The sequence below is a fragment of the Cydia strobilella genome, chromosome 4 (genome assembly GCF_947568885.1).
Source record: "Cydia strobilella chromosome 4, ilCydStro3.1, whole genome shotgun sequence".
NCBI lineage: Eukaryota > Metazoa > Arthropoda > Insecta > Lepidoptera > Tortricidae > Cydia > Cydia strobilella.
In genome coordinates this window covers 582,748-600,037 of record NC_086044.1, presented here as the reverse complement: position 1 = coordinate 600,037, position 17,290 = coordinate 582,748, and the positions used below count along the sequence as shown (strand labels likewise).

The 17,290-nt window shown below is 37.6% G+C and overlaps 2 protein-coding genes across 2 annotated transcripts in view; one reads left to right on the top strand and one right to left on the bottom strand.

The window, feature by feature from the left end:
• LOC134740887 (integrin beta pat-3-like) overlaps window positions 1-17,290 on the bottom strand; it is a 394,139-nt gene that overhangs the window by 305,284 nt on the left and 71,565 nt on the right. The gene's annotated exons all lie outside the window — the stretch shown is intronic.
• Window positions 1-17,290, top strand: part of LOC134740513 (neuroligin-1-like) — a 314,697-nt gene that overhangs the window by 273,065 nt on the left and 24,342 nt on the right. Inside the window, exon 12 of the mRNA XM_063673019.1 lies at window positions 11,217-11,400. Within this exon, the coding sequence (XP_063529089.1) occupies window positions 11,217-11,400 (184 nt within the window). The remainder of the gene's footprint in view (window positions 1-11,216; window positions 11,401-17,290) is intronic.

Genomic DNA, 17,290 nt, shown 5'->3' with positions numbered 1-17,290 from the left:
AAAACAAGAAAATTGCGACTTAGACGATTAAATATTGCGTTTTGCTATACTATCTACCTATATAAAAAAATGTTATCACTTTTTTAGGAAGCATTGGTGAATGCAGTTTAATGACTTCTACCTAAACGAATTCGTCAGTAAAGGACAATTCGACATAAAACTTTAAAACCGTCTGTAGACAGCGATATAATTTATGTCACCACGTGTGTCTGACTCAACAATCCTCAAACGGAATCTAGATCCGAAAGTTTTATATCCCCCGTAAAAGGTTTATGACACAACCATTTGATAAAAGCGGATTTTTTGGGAAATCGGCCCTAAAAAGATCGTAAAGGAAATCATCTCATACTGAATGCATAGCAGTAGTCCAGATTTTACTGATATCAGAACTTGGACACCGCCGATCCTGTATTAAGAATTTAGAATCATTTACATCATATTTTGATACGACCTAAGCTTAAGTCGTGTCGTCAAACATCACACGCTAGTGTTCGCTTGGTTAAGTCCTTTGAGTCCTCTGTTTTAAGATTCAACTGTGTCTTTCAGATTCCTATAAAGAAGTCGAAACTTGAGTTATTTTTCAACTTTTTTTTTATGATGAATAGGCAGGCGTTTGACCACGATCCCACCTGATGGTAAGTGTTTTTAGAGAATTGAGTCTTTTTTAGAGACTCGAATTATTTTCAGAGCTCACGTTTAAAAAAACGTAAAATTCATGGATTGGGTACCTATTGCATACAATAACGCTTATTTTCGTTATTGCGGCAAGTATTTAGATTTAACCTTTGTAATTGTTGACAGAGTTTTTACTTAGACGGAAGCTGGGTTCCTTTTGAGTTGTGCTTAAAAAAGTATTCAAAAAATACCTACTAGACTCTGGCCTTCAAAGACTCGGAAGACTTCGGAGACTTAGGGCAATTAAAACATGTCGAATTCTTCAAATATAGACTCAAAAGACTCAAGTTCCTACCAGACGACGACTCAAGCTCGTATCAAAATAAGATAAACCTAATTTCAAATAGTCAAAACAGAATCAGCCCCTCGGACAAAGGCAAACGAGATAGGCGTTAATAAAAAGGGCCATAAATAAATAAAAGTTTTTTCAAATTGTTTACTTATCGGACGGTCAAGGTCTGATTCGTTTCGGAATAGAAAGACATTAGGAAATCTCTTTTTCATGAGAAAAGTGCGGTACTTAAACAGCTATTACGTAGTTTTATAAATCCTTCTTTAGCTGGCGAAAGGGAACCAAAATGCGGCATTTAATTATTTGTAAGACAGCAATAATGTCGCGCTTTATACTGGCTGCAATTATGCATCCGGACTGCATTGCTACAGGAATCGTCAAACGTTATTTTATCGAGAAATGTATATAAAATTTGAAATTTGACAAAGCTAAAAGTTATTTTTAAGAAGATTCATTACGTTTTGTTCGAGTTAAATGATTGTATGTCATTTTATTGTCACAAAAAATAAAACAGACTATAAATAAGAAAAATGTGGTATTTTCTATAAAAAGGGACCTTATTGTCGATGGCGCTTATGCCATTATTAACAATGCTCCGATATAAATACAATGCCGCGCGACGCTGTGCGGCGTAAGCGCCATCAAGGTCCCTTTTCATAGAAAATGCCCCAAATATTCTTAATATAAATTCTTTGTCAACGTATATTTGGGCTCCTGTATTAGTGCTAACTGTACCCACATATTATCCATATACTATGATAATTCTCTCATGAAAACTTAATATTCATTACCTCAAAACGAAATTCAAATCTCACTCGCGATATTCAGTTACAGCAGGAAATGGGCCATTCCTCGATTTGCATATATTCCGTCGGTAAATCGAGCACAATTCAGAAAGGGTCGCGTTTTAGAAGAAGAGCTAGCCCCGTAAAATCTTACCTTAATATATTTATTTATTTAATAACAAATATATGTACACGGCATTACAGACAAGCCAATCTACACAAAGAACATTGCAATAGTTATTTGTGCAACAAGAGAGGAAAGTTGTTTTTTCTTGCGAGTGTTTATTTTGAGTCCCGAGAAAGCGAAAGATTCTATAATTGAATCACGAGCGAAGCGAGTGATTCTAAGGTAGAATCTTGAGCGTAGCGAGGGACTCAAAAACACGAGATGTAAAATAACTTTGCTCTCGTGTTGCACACATAATTTTTCACCTCAGTAGTGAGAACATATTAAAGGTTAAAATGTATTTCGAATTACACAGAATAAACAAAAAAAAGTATTATAATATGTACGATACGATAAGATACGATACGATACGACACGAGACGGACCGGACCGGACCGGACCGTACCGTACCGTACCGTACCGTACCATAAAAAAAATGTAATAAAAGTATGAAGTTCATGGCCTTCACTAAATTAAAAAGCTACATTGTTTCACTCCCTGGAGTGAGGAAAGTCGCACTTTCCTCACTCCAGGGAGTGACGAAAGTAGGCTTGTTCGAGCTGCTGAGGTGAAAAATAAATAGTATATAAAAAACATGTACCATGTATTCGGTAGTGAACCTACCTATGAAGGCGATGGTCTTGGGTTCAAATCCCGGTATGAGAATGTATTTGTGTGATGAGCTTGGATATCTATACCTGAGTCATGAGTATTTTTACTTATACTTATAAATATTTTAATAACAAAACTTCCGTGAGACACAGACATATTAAATATAGTAAAAACGGTACACTCACATAATAATATCATGTCGGGCGTTTTTAGACTTAAAATACGTGAGTGACCCGTGACTATTTTAATAACAAAACTTCAGTAAGACACAGATATTAAATATATTAAAAACGGGTTACTCATATATCATGTCGGGCGTTATTAGACTTAAAATACGTAAGTGACCCGTGAATATTTTAATAACAAAACTTCCGTGAGACACATACAATATATTAAATATATTAATAACGGGTCACTCACACATCATGTCGGGCGTTTTTAGACTTAAAATACGTAAGTGGGTCACTTACGTATGTTAATAATATATTAAATACTTGTAAATATTCATATATATCATTGATATATTAAATATATCATTGCCTAAACCACCATCACAATCCTTATTGAGCTTATTATAAATTTGTGTCAGAATGTCCTATTATATTTATTTTCCGGATCTAGCTCTTAGTGTATGTCAGAATCAGCGGGTATAATAAATTCAATTCGCCAGAGACAGTCGAATTGAGTGTCAATGTTGTGAGAGTTACAAACTGCGATTTTTCGACGTTGGGATACAAATGGTGTTCATCGGCATGTAAACCGTGTGTTACAAATGTTTAGGAACTTCCCATTGTAGTTATATCCCAGTATCCTCGCGCAGTAAAGAATATATTCAATATATTTTTTAGGGTTCCGTACCTCAAAAGGAAAAAACGGAACCCTTATAGGATCACTCGTGGGTCTGTCTGTCTGTCCGTCTGTCACAGCCTATTTTCTCCGAAACTACTGGACCAATTAAGTTTAAATTTGGTATTTATACGTAAGTTTGTGACCCAAAGACGGACATGTAACGTAAACAAATTAATTTTTAACATGGGGGCCACTTTTGGGGGGTAAATGAGAAAATTAAAAAAAAAAAATTATCAAACTATATCGCGTTACATATCGAATGAAAGAGCTCATTGTGAGAATCTCAAATATATTTTTTTATAATTTTAGGATAAACAGAGTTTAGAAATTATTCACGAAAATAGGCAAAAAATGACCATTCCCCCTTTATCTCCGAAACTACTGGGTCTAGAATTTTGAAAAAAATACACAAAATAGATCTTTACCTATAGATCACAGGAAAACCTATTAGAAATGTGCAGTCAAGCGTGAGTCGGCCTTAATTATTTAGTTTATGATCCAACCCCTACGGGTTTATTAAAGACATTTCACGCACGTTTCACATAAAAAATACATTGTTTAATTTGTGTAATGTACGGAACCCTTGGAACGCGAGTCCGACTCGCACTTGGCCGGTTTTTAATGTAACATACGGTTGTTACCATAGCCCGGTTTCTTATCGATATCGATAAAAAGCAACTACCCGGATTTTTGACATGTCGTTGCTGCGCTTGAGTAAATACCGACTTGTTTAATTAAACCCTGGTAACGATATACATAAGGTTTTCTTATTATACATTTTGACAGCTCATATAGCGGAATTTACAGGCGCAAAGACTATTTGCGGCAGCAATGCAGTTGACAACAATGTTGCGCTGTATTACTGCAGCAGTAATTCTGGTCTGAATCCGAATGGTACTGTGATAAACAAAATGATCCCATCTCACATTGCAGTTGTATCAACAGCTGCCAAACCTCTGATCCCCATGCCCCTCTGTAAGTGATACTAATGTTGGGGTAAGACTAAAGTGATACTCGAGGGTTCCAAGAGATATTCCCAACGCTCACGAAATACACTCCTTACAAAGTCAAAGTCAAAGTATTCTTTATTCAAATAGGCCTAGCAACAAGCCCTTTTAAATTGCACTTTTAAATTTTTACATACCAATACACTCCTTACACTAACTTTCCCGACACGCAAAAAGAGGGGTGTTATAAGTTTGACGCCAATGTCTGTCTGTCTGTCTGTCTGTGGCATCGTAGCTCTCAAACGGATGAACCGATTTAAATGCGTTATTTACGTTAAAGTTTGCGGTGGTTTTTAACTTTGTTCGAGAAAAGAGTATACCTCCCTTGGGACCCGGGTATGTCCTTAAACTACGCCCGGACCCGGGTATGTCCTTAAACTACGTCCAAAAGAGAGGCATGTGCACTGTGAATGACTTCTCGCTTTGTGTGGTAGGGCACAGGACAGCGGATGTCATTCCAGATCTAGAGCAGAGCCCAACTGGGGAAGTACCCCCACCTTATAGAAAACCGCAGCCAAATAACACTAAACCCTACTCATAGTGTTGTGTTCCTGCCGGTGAGTAAGGTTGCCAGAGCTCAACGAGCGAGAGGAGTGTTAGGGTCGGCAACGCGCATGTAACTCCTCTGGAGTTGCAGGCGTACATAGGCACGGAGACTGCTTAACATCAGGCGGGCCGTATGCTTGTTTGCCACCGACGTAGTATTAAAAAATAAAAATAAGCACTTTTCCAAAATGATGTAAGGCATTTTTGTCATGAAATAATTTTGGCATTATGCCAAAAAATTATGCGTAGGGTTTTTTTTTCAATTTCTATCTTAATAGTTTTTACCGTATCGTGCTGCTACACAGTATAAGTGAAAAACAAAAGAAACCCTGCTCATATTGCACAGTTGTATCAATAGTTGTCAAACTGCTGATCCCCATGTCTCTCTGTAAGTGATACTAATGTCGGGTAGAGGGTTACATGGTTTATTCCCATCGCTTGACGCGAACTCACCAATACAAGAACGTAAGGTTCTTGTGTTTAAGTTTTAGTTTTAGCATTTAATTACATAGCGCATGAGGAACTATCGCAAGCTAAATTACATAATCCAACTATCGTCTAAAATCTCCTATTTATGGTCCCAAATACTCATATTCATTTATTGATAAATATAATTACACGGCCAGAGTCCATAATAGTACATTATTGTCGAGGCTCGGAAGTAGCTACTTGCTGGCTGAGGATTCGTTTTAAACGGACGACCTTGGGAGTCCGTTTAATTGAATCCGAAGCCAGCAAGTAGCCTTCCAGCCGAGTCATATATAGTGCTTTTCTCAAAAATGGCGCAATAAATACAAATATAATAGAAATATTTTACAGAAGCAACGTTCTTATGTATATATTTTCACAGAAAAAAGTAATAAGATTTGCTTTGCCGCCGTTTTATTTTTTAATTAAAAATAGAAGTGTATTTTTCTGCTGAAAATACGCCAACCTATTTGAGACACCTGAATAGACGCGGTGCCAACATTATAATTGTAAGTACTGATCATCTGTTTGGCTGTTTAATGGACCTATGCCTGCATTTGATATGGCCACTTCAACTTTTAAAAAGTTTGGAACTCGACAAATAATGGAATTTGTATGCAACATTGCAGTCCCGAAATCGAGACTGCAATGTTTTTAACTTTTTAATTTTTTGACTGACCATAAACAACGCACTTCGCGACCCACTTTTTAACCGGCAACGCCGACTTTGCCGTCCATTTTTGAGAAAAATAAAATTACATTTCACTTAATGCAAAGATAGATATAACTCCGTAATAGATAGATACAGTCTAAGGAAAAAACGTGCCTCGAAAATCAAGAAAATTTGATTCTCGTTCAGAGGGCGCTACTAGTTTTGGCCTACAGTCGAATAGATGGCGTTGACGGTTTCGTTTGTTATTTAACAATTTTAACGCATATCAGTGAAAGAACATGGGTCAAAATCATAAAAATAATTAATGCAAATAAAAAAAATCAGTATATAGGTAAGTTACTCTATGCTTAATGTAAACACCGTCACTTCAATCGTTTAAACTTAAAAACAAATCAAAGCATATAGATACGTTAAAGCGAAAATGAAGTCGAATTATTCGACGCAAAAAACCTAGTTACGAAGATATTCGACTTGAATATCTTTGTAACTAGGTTTTTTTTATAATTTAAAAGAATTAGATGCAGACATGTGCTGGGACAGTACATGAGCATTTGCATGTCTGATCATCATCATCATCATGTCAGCCGATAGACGTCCACTGCTGGACATAGGCCTCCCCCAAGGCTCGCCACTCCGACCGATCCTGTGCCGCTCGCATCCACCGAATTCCCGCGAACTTCACCAGGAGTCGTAGCACGGTACGCTTATCACCATGCCTGTCACGTTCTAACAAGTATGTGAGTGCGAAAGTGACGGACTTAGTGATAGGGGAAACCATGCTGCGCGGGCAGGTCGTCGCTCCATCTCGTTGGAGGCCTACCGGCAGTTCGTCTTCCGATACGCGGACGCCACTCCAGAACCTCGCATGTCTACACACACATGTGTGTTAGCATTATCAGTATTATCACAGATTGTGTTTGCGTTTGTTGCTTCTTTAAGTTAATAAAATAGATTGTATTAATATCCAAAATCTAGGCACCCGCGACAACAATGGTTGTATCGCTTTTCGGCAAAGATAGATATAACTCCGTAATAGATGGATACAGTCTAAAGAAAAAACGTGCCTCGAAAATCAAGAAAATTTGATTCTCGATCAGAGGGCGCTACTAGCTTTGGCCAACTGTCGTATAGATGGCGTTGACGGTTTCGTTTGTTATTTAACAATTTTAACGCATATCAGTGAAAGAACATGGGTCAAAATCATAAAAATAATTAATGCAAATAAAAAAAATCATTTATCCACATCTAAATACATTTTATCGTATTTTTAAAAATATTTATTTTTAATTTTAAAGTGTGTCGACAGATGGCAGTGAATTTACTGGGGTTACAAAATTTACTATGACAGTACCGCTCTAGTATAAGTTACTCTATGCTTTTCGGCGATATTAGGCTGCAAATATATATATATGAATGAAAACTTATCGTTATCATCATGCTTTGTGAATTTGACTGCAGTTGTTTCTTTGACTCAACTCCCTAATCTAAATGTGAGCTCACTCTGAGAAACTTTGACTTTTCAAACTTCCAACCATCACTAGCCTGTTATCACCCTCAATGCGGGCAAAGGGCCCCGTACCATGATATCACGACTGTATTGGCTATTGACTGCATAAACTTACACTACATCTGGCTCGCACGAGTCGGAACCGCCGCCCCCAAACAACCTAGTAGGCATATTCAGATTTTAAGACAATTTCTTCAAGCACGTCACTTTTGACACTGACAGATAACTTATCCAGATCTAATTCATGTTATAATACGCCTGTTAGTTAAGGATGACTCACGTTAGACCGGGCCGTGTCCGGGCCGGAGCTTCCGGCGCTTCGTTTTCTATGGAAAACATCACGTGATCACCTGTCATGTCATAGAAAAGTAAGCGCCGGAAGCTCCGGCCCGGACACGGCCCGGTCTAGAGTGAATCATCCTTTACGCTCTCATTTAAAAAATGTTATACTTAAATGTACGAAGCGGGTAAGAATAGCGATTGGTGCTTAAGCGATTATTAACAGTAATACTGGTTTTGTCTGAATCTGAATTACGAACTGTACCTTAAACGTCATTCTGGAGCAGTCACTAGGAAAGGCCGTGATCTTATGGTAAGGGTGAATGATATTAATTATCTCCGTCCGTTCTCAAATGGCGCCGTAATGAGCGCGCGAAGAACGAACGCAAACAAAGCGCGCCATTGTGGACGCGCCGTAATGGCGCACAAGCTTTTGTTCACCGATATTTACCGAAAGTTTCGTTACCTATCTAGGTGGCTGCGAGGTGCGTTGGGGTTAACAGGTTTGGGGTGAGCGGGAAATATGATTGCGAAAATCACATGTTGCGACGTCTACACTACAACGGATACTCCTATCGTTTTTTAAGTTGGATATAAGTAAGGTTGAAAACAACTATTCAAACTATTCATTATATATTTAATATAATAAATTTGAAAAGAGGCCTATGCTTAGCAGTGGGCGACTGAAGACTAGAATGATGATGAAATTTCAATCCCCGCTGTATCCCTTAGAATCCTTAGATAAATGCATTGCATTAGGTACGGTATAAACAGCGTTTTTTTTTTCAAGGTTTTATTTTAATTTGCACTGTATGTATGTATTTTTGGATCAAACCTTTCAAGTTAAATTTAACCCATTTCTCATTATTCGATTGAGCTGAAACTTCACATACAGTATATGTAAGCTGGGTGATAATGCAATATTATGGTACCATCGAGCTGATCTGATAATGGACACAGGCGGTGGCCATAGGAACTCTATGAGAAAACAACGCTACCTTATTGTGTTTGAGTTTGTTAGAATTGTCTTGATGAGTATTAGTGTGGCGGGGGTCTATCGTTTGCGTCCTATATCATAATACAAAAAAAATCTAATGCATTAAAACAAATGCAGCTGTTCCATCTTTAATTATTTAAATTTCAATGCAAGGAAATTAATTCTAGTATAAAATATTAGGCCCATTTAACATCCCCCTTTCGAATTTCACCTCGTTGATGACATAACCCCACCGCACCTTATCTATCTAGTTACGTAACTTCTTTGTTGACGTCCAGCAATTTCGCCGCTAAATTGTGCCACTGCACAATAGCATGGCGTCATTGTGCGCGCGCATTGTTGCAGACTTCCGCAGAATTAATTCATACATCTCGACCTCGTTACGAAAGCGATTGGCCCTTTTTAGACCGACTTGGCCCTTTTTAGGGTTCTATAGTCATTTCGTATGTTTGTCTGTCTGTATGTCTTTCTGTCTATCCGTACGTCCAGTAATTTCGCCGTTAAAGTGTGCCACTGCACAATAGCGAGGCGTCATTGTGCGCGCTTTGTTGCCAGACTTCCGCAGAATTAATTCATACATCTCGACCTCGTTACCAAAAGCGATTTGCCCTTTTTAGACTGACTTGCCCCTTTTTAGGGTTCTATTAATAGTCATTTTGTATGTTTGTCTGTCTGTCTTTCTGTCTGTCTGTCCGTACGTCCAGTACTTTCGCCGTTAAAGTGTGCCACTGCACAATAGCGAGGCGTCAATATGCGCGCTTTGTTGCCAGACTTCCGCATAATTAATTCATACATCTCGAGCTCATTACGGTGGCAGCGATTTGACCCCTGTTCGGATGTCAACTCAGCTGCATTACTTTTACGTTGTCTTTGTTGTTGCCCCCTGTGTCTGACACTTTTCTTGATTAAGTAAGTAACGGAATGAATGACACAATCGCGACGATAAATGCGGCGGTGAATGTCAAGTTGACATCAAGCTGACAGTTGAAGGGTGACAATCGGAATTTATTTGCTTACGCTGTCTTTTCGTCCGTCTGTCTGTCTGTCTGTCAGCGGATTGTACTATAATAAGTAGACAGGTAGGACAGATAGAGCATGATAGACAATTTTTAGGGTTTTCTATCATAATATAATTTATAATAATTCCACATAATGACAATTTTGTATTATTATCGACTATTAACAACTAAATTTTATAAAACTAGAACGAGATGATCATTCAACTAAAACCTGAAATTCAATAATAAAAATCCTATCCTTTTCGGCTCCGAAAAGTTAAGGACTAGTTAGTTACAAAATGTGGATGAAAATGTTGAATTTTAGTTCTTCATTTGTTAGAAGATACAATGTTCAAGAATTTAATATGCTTTATCTAACTGTATAACTTTATTTATACTTTGGGCGTAAAAACACTAACTACAGGCATAATTTTTTTTAAACTGGTTATGTTTGAAGAAGATTTTCATTAAAAATATGTCTTTTTTTCTCTCTATAGCCCTTTTCCTGTACTGTTATTACAATGCGAATGGATGATATAAAATCAAAATTTTGAAAAAACCTTTCCCATATAGTTAATTTTATTTTGCGGTGCGCTTTTTTGTGCTTTTCAGTCACGAGCGCTTTGAGGTTTTGTGGACTGTATTATATTTGACTAGAGTTGTGCCGTTCCCGGTAACATTCCCCATTTTGTATGGGTAAATTTCTCGCTCGGTAACATTCCTCATACAAAATGGGGAATGTTACCGGGAACGGCACAACTCTATATTTGACTGATTCTGCGGATGTAAAATAGTGAAAGGAAAAACAGAGGGGAAAATGGGAAATTCACACTCACTTACTTGAAAAATGTCCGTGGGAATGCCGGCACGTGTGTTCCTTGCGATCACCACATGAGAGCTAACTTTTTCACCAAGGCCTTGGACTTTTCTCGTTGTCTTCGACAAAACACTCATCACACACGTTCATTATACGGATTGTTCGATTAACACATAAATTGCACAGATTTTTCTTGATTAGAGACAAGAGGATTCGACACGGAACGCTCAAATCGCCATATTGCATTGGAGACAATTGCTCCGCTAGGTGTCGCTCCCAGCACGAGTGCGCGCGAAACAGCAATATACAAGAGTGTGAATATGAGTGAGCGGATGAGGTATAGGAGGATTTTTTAAAGGCGTACAAAATCTAATTATTTACTAAAACGAAACTTAACAGCGAATATTACTTAAAAATGTTAACTGGAAGAGATCGCTTACATGTAAATGCGCCCGGAATACATACGCCTATTTCATTTTATTTTATTCCGTTGTTACTGTAACTTTAAAATGTTTTGCGTACTTACAACCATCTTCTTTCCGCAGGCGAAATCTTCCCAGAACTCTACACAACAGCAGCCTTAGATGACGAATACAGCACAGAGGCCGAAGAGACTTCAGAGGCCGAATGCGAGCCCTCACCCTCGCCGAGGCCGGCGCTTTCTCTGCCCTCACCTCAACCCACGCCGAAAGAAGATTCCTTAACGACAATGGACACGCATTATTATAGGTTAGTACCAAGGTATGAGAGTTTTTGTAGACTATTATGGAACATTTTACAATACGAGGCCGTCGCGAGTTCAGAGGCCGAATATGAGCCCTCACCGTTATCGAGGCCGACCGCAACACACGCCGAAAGAAAATTCTTTAAGTACACACATTATTTTAGGTAAGTACCAAAGTATGAGAGGTTTTTTAGACCACCTTGGAATATTTTTCTATAAGAGGCCGATGACAGTCCAGAGGCCGAATGCCAGTCTAAAGATGAATCACTTGCTATAAAATCTCTATTTTATTTAGTATTTATCACTAAAAATACAACATTTAAGATTAAATAAAGTGTATTTGAAAGGTCACTTGCTAAAATTAGACGCCGCGAGAAGTTACCATGAACCTATTTTTTTATGAGATAGGAGGCAAACGAACAGCATCAAATAACAAATTACCTGATGTTGAGCAATTACCGTGGCCCAAGGATACCTGAAACACCAGAGGGCGGGCAACTGCGTTGCCGGCTATTAATGGAAAAACGCTCTTTTCTTAAAGGTCGTATCGGTTTAGGAACACCGCAGGCGGAATTTCATTTCTCAGTTTAGCTGTACGAGGCAGTACCTGCCTACCTGCGTTATTTTCTGTCTGATTTCGGCCCCTTTGCGGTGTTTCTTCTTCTTTCTTGTCGTATCCTGAGGGACGTGACGAATGTGGACACTCTTCACCAGTGCTCTCTAAGCTGCTCTATCTTGGGCCCATGCATACTAGCCTGCAATCTGGCGTTTGTCTCTGACGTTATTCTGCCCACCCACCGCGTGACCATACGTCCATCCCTATGCTAGTTTCACACCCTTGTGCGGTGTTGCACAAATCTGTAAGCTTTCTGAATATTCAAAAGTATGATTTACATTACCATAATCGTATAAATCGCGTCATATCTCCCTTGAGCGACAAATTTAAAACCCTACGTTCAGACTCATTTCTCACTCAGATGAAAGATAAAAAGCATCAAAACAACGTTGTTGGAGAAATAACGCTCATTATTCATCCGTTAATTCCGTTACTGCAAACTCCGGTTAATTCATTCGGAAGCTGCCATAGTGAAACGAGGAAAGTAAGTTACCTTAGGCACGCACTTAAATTAAGGAGCTATCACCCAATGTCATTGAAAATGATGTTACTTAAGCAGATTTTTAAGAGACCGGTGTCGATTTTAGTCGCAAAAATGTAAAATTGATAGATTTAGTCCGTAAAATTTTACTCCTTTTGTTACCTAATTCAAATAACAAGTACTGGTTTCTATTAGCACGTCTTCTTATCTTACCTTTTATCAGATCAATTTTTTGAAAACAGACTCACTAAATTAGTAATGTTTGCTTTTCTGATGGACGTTTAGGTAAACGCGCGTAAAGCACTGATTTTGTCGCTCTTATTTGTAAATTTCGTAATGTTTGAACTGCTAAACATGGTAATTTTGTATTACACATATCCTGTACTTGACGGTTATCAGACTACATTTTTATTATTATAACTTTGAAGTAGTGTAAATGAAAGTTAGACGAAATCAATTTTCTTCAGAAATTACTTCAAAACAAGTAACAATTTCTCTAAAAATCGACTTAATTTCAACGTAATTTTGATACTTAAAACAATCTACAACATTTGCTAAAACTATTCTTATACATCAATTTGTATAATTTACCACCATGATTTATTGATGAATTTTTAAAAACTGCCCCTTCTCTTCATGCATTACCGGTGACGTACGCTCGCGACCTCATTATTAAAAGGCAAGATGAGAAGACGTGCTAATAGAAATCAATACTTGTTATTTAGGATATTACGTAACAAAACGTGTATAATTTCAACGACTAAATCTATCAATTTTACATTTTTGCTCCAAAATCGACTACGGCCTCTTAATATAGAAAAAAAGTTATTTATATAATAAAAAAAGTTTTCAAAGACCGTGGCGGTACTCGATACATGATTGAACGAAAACGGCTCGATATAAAATAATTGCGAGATTGGTCTTAAAATCACCATTAAACGGTGTCTTTATTGGTTTTACTTATAGGGTTGCAATTACAATCACAATTACAAAACATTTATACCTAAGCCGCTAACGAGTAATAAATACTATAAAAATAATAAGCGTTTGATTTTATAATGGACTCCTGGCCTAGTTAGTATTATACTGTGAAGCTTGAAATGAAATCCTGGATTCAGATCCCTAATTTGTTTCTAAATAATGGATGTTTTCTATATTTTTGAGTTAATATAAATATATGGTTTATTTTATATCGCCTAGTTCCCATGACACAAGTTTTATTGAACTCAGCTCTGGGGCTAGTCCGATTTTTTAAAGATTAACCTCCTGCAAAGCATATAAATGCAATATCAAAAATTTGCAAGTGAAACTTTAACTTATAGATAAAGATATTGTGTTCAGATCGTTTTGTTTGGAAATTGAATAAAACAAAACAAAATGCCACTGTTCCAGTTAAAAATGATGTAAACATCGAACTGAATAAGTAGTATTTATAATAGCTCTGCTATTGTGTGTGTTGCATGTTGCTAGGCTTTCGAATGAAAGAAGCCCCTGGCGTCTGTTGGCTCGTTGGGTGGACGATATCCGGAAGATTGCGGGTCACTTCTGGATGAGAGTAGCTCAGGACCGGGACAAATAGCGTACTGGAAGAGAGGCCTATGCTCAGCAGTGGGCGATAAAGGGCTGGTATGATGATATCTGTGAAACCTTAGGAGGGTAATATTCATGAAATAAAACTATGAAAACGAATTATAACGCGTATATTGAATTTATAATACATCCCGACGTTTCGAACTCTTTACAGCGTTCGTGGTCAACGGGTGACTTGACGGGAATTTTTCCTCAGGTACCCGTTGACCACGAACGCTGTAAAGAGTTCGAAACGTCGGGATGTATTATAAATTCAATATACGCGATATAATCCGTTTTCATAGTTTTATTTCATGAGTAACTATCGCGGTAACCGAAGACAATATTAGGGTAATATTCATTTATTTACCTACTATCAAAAGTGCCCTACTGTAATTGTTTGACTACGTCCCCCGCCCATCCATTACCACTATCAGAGCCCCGCAGATGGGGAAAGGAATGGCGCATTACAGACGATTGCGGACAAAGGTTCTGTACATTAGCGGTATTGCTGTAATCTGGTTACTACGGGTCACTTCTGATCTTTTAGAGGTCACATCAGGCTAGTTAGGAAGCAAAGATTGTAATTAGCCACTTACAAACTAACAATGAGATAACTAGGGGTTACTTCGTAGGCGTAGGTTTTATTATTTATTTATTTATTTAAACTTTATTGCACAAATTTACACATAAAGAGTACAAATGGCGGACTTAACGCCTTGAGGCATTCTCTACCAGTCAACCATTGGGACAAACAGAGACAGTTAGTTTGGTGCAGGATTGTAAAGAGTGAATATGAAAAAGATCCAAGTCAGACTACTAACTACAAGTTTACTAAATATCACGTTAGATGGCGCTGTACCGGGAGCGGCGTATTTCTACATCGCCGTTATAACTCGTTATAAAATATAAAAGTTTTCATAATTATACTTATTTCAATAAAACAAATGAAACGGATTAAACTTTCCGATATTTCGATCATTTTTCAACAACGACGTTGTAAAGAGTACGTATCGTCAGAAAATTTGAGATATTATTTGATACACAAATAAAAAAATCTCGATTAATCGATAACATCGATAAACAGTGGTGTTCTCTCCCTAAGACTTGTGAAAAGTCGCACCCAAAATTTCGGGTCCTAGAGATAACTGTAGTTAGTACGTATGCTATTAATTTGTTATTTGTTACTATTCCTAGTTAAGTAAAAATAAAATTAAATGGCCAACAGCTGAACATGATGAAACCCTGGTGGGTTCCGTTGTCTTTTAACGGAACCCTAAACACTAAGAATAATAGCAGTTACGGAAAATAAAGGAAATGGCGTATTAGTATACGATTGCGGACAAAAGGTCCGTCCACATTAGCGGTTACACACAACGTAACCAGGTTACGTAAGGGTCACATCCGATTATGTACTTAGGGAGATAAGCAGGGTATAATTAGTCTTTGTTTATTAGCTGTTTATTAGAATTTATCAGGAACATTAATTAGCAAAAGGTCGCTTACCCCACATGTGTAAGACAGAGGGAAGATATTTTTATAAAATAATACGTTATTCTCAACTGCTAGGCTCAAATGGGACTGGGCCGGTCACGTCTGCCGCATGCATCCAGACAGATGGGCTAGCATAGCCACCAAATGGATGCCAGAAGAGGGGCGCGGACCCGGCAGGCCCAGACGGAGATGGCGGGACGACCTAGACACCTTTCTCAACAACTGGCCGGAGGAGGCACTATATCGGGAGTCGTGGAAGACAAGGGGAGAGGCCTTTGCCCAGCAGTGGGACACCATAATGGGCTAGTAAAAAAAAAAAAAAAACGTTATTCGTAATATTTTTTAAAATTTAAATGAAACATAGGTGTAAACACTTACTTGACCAAATTACCTCCGTTTCAACTTGGGGAAAGACAAATGTCGTAATTAGACTGTTAACCTCTACTGGTCGTATTTCTCAACCAATTCTCGTAAAATTTGGTAAGCAAATTCGAAAATTATGTGGAATTTCTTAGCCGATTAATTCTTTGGATTTTTTATAGATGTCTAAGTCATGGGGCTGAGGGTTCGCGAACTCAGTATTTTATTCACAATTCAGAAGTCTTAACATTTTAATTACCGCTCTGAAAATGATTTAACTGTAAATTTCTGGCAATTACTTAATTATTCGCCATTAATGTCACTAATTGGTTTAGAGTGCTGGCTTCCTGTTGAAAAGCGAGCTTAACAGGCAATCGAGCAGAACAGGAACATGAAAGCGCACAATGGTAATGCCTACTGAAATTATTGTGTCATTAATTTGTAATTGCGGACTGTTTCTCAAGCTTTTAAAATGCATTAAGTGCTTTTATGTGCATTAGATTTTCAACCGTAATGCATTTATTTTATGTCTGGATTTGGAGTAATTTCGTCAGCGATTTGCAAGCCCTTTAATGGAAAGGACTTAAGTGAAACGCAAATGAGTTTTGAAATTAAACTTTAACTCACTGTTTTAAGAAATATTGTCTTCGGTTACCGCGATAGTTACTCATGAAATAAAACTGTGTGTCACCCGACCACGAACGCTGTAAAGGGTTCGAAACGTCGGGATGTATTATAAATTCAATATACGCGATATAATCCGTTTTCATAGTTTTATTTCATTGTTTTAAGGTTGTATTTGGTATGGATTGTTAACAAACGTACAGTTTTGTAGTTTTAAAATGTTGTTGTTAGTTCTGTGCTTTATAGGATCATTAATAAGTTTTAATGGCGATGGCCGATTTTAGTTATACTATAACTTTGAAAACGAGGAGTTTAATGACTATTTCGATTTCCATTCATATTTTTATGGTTGTTTTATTGTTATAAGTTTTGGTTTGTAACATATTAAATCACATTTAGAAACGGAAAAGTTAAAGCCAAGGGATCTATCTTCGGATGTGTGCGCGGATGTTGTGAGTGTTGTGTGTCGGACTATTGACAATAATTAACTTTTATGTGTAGTGGGTGGTTTGAAACTGTGATGTCTACCTCAAATTTTAAATGCACTTTTCGTGGGGTAGTCACATAAATCTCTGTTTTGACATTTTGCTGGGACGTCAGGTAGCCGCGACCACGACCAGTGAAACCTGTGTCGAAACGTCGGTAAATAAAGGTAACAAAATAAATTCGCGATAGACCCGTTTCTATATCGGTTTTGTGGCTAGCTTTAAGTTTTTAGGTTACAGTTTTAATTCAAATTTATTTATTTTTT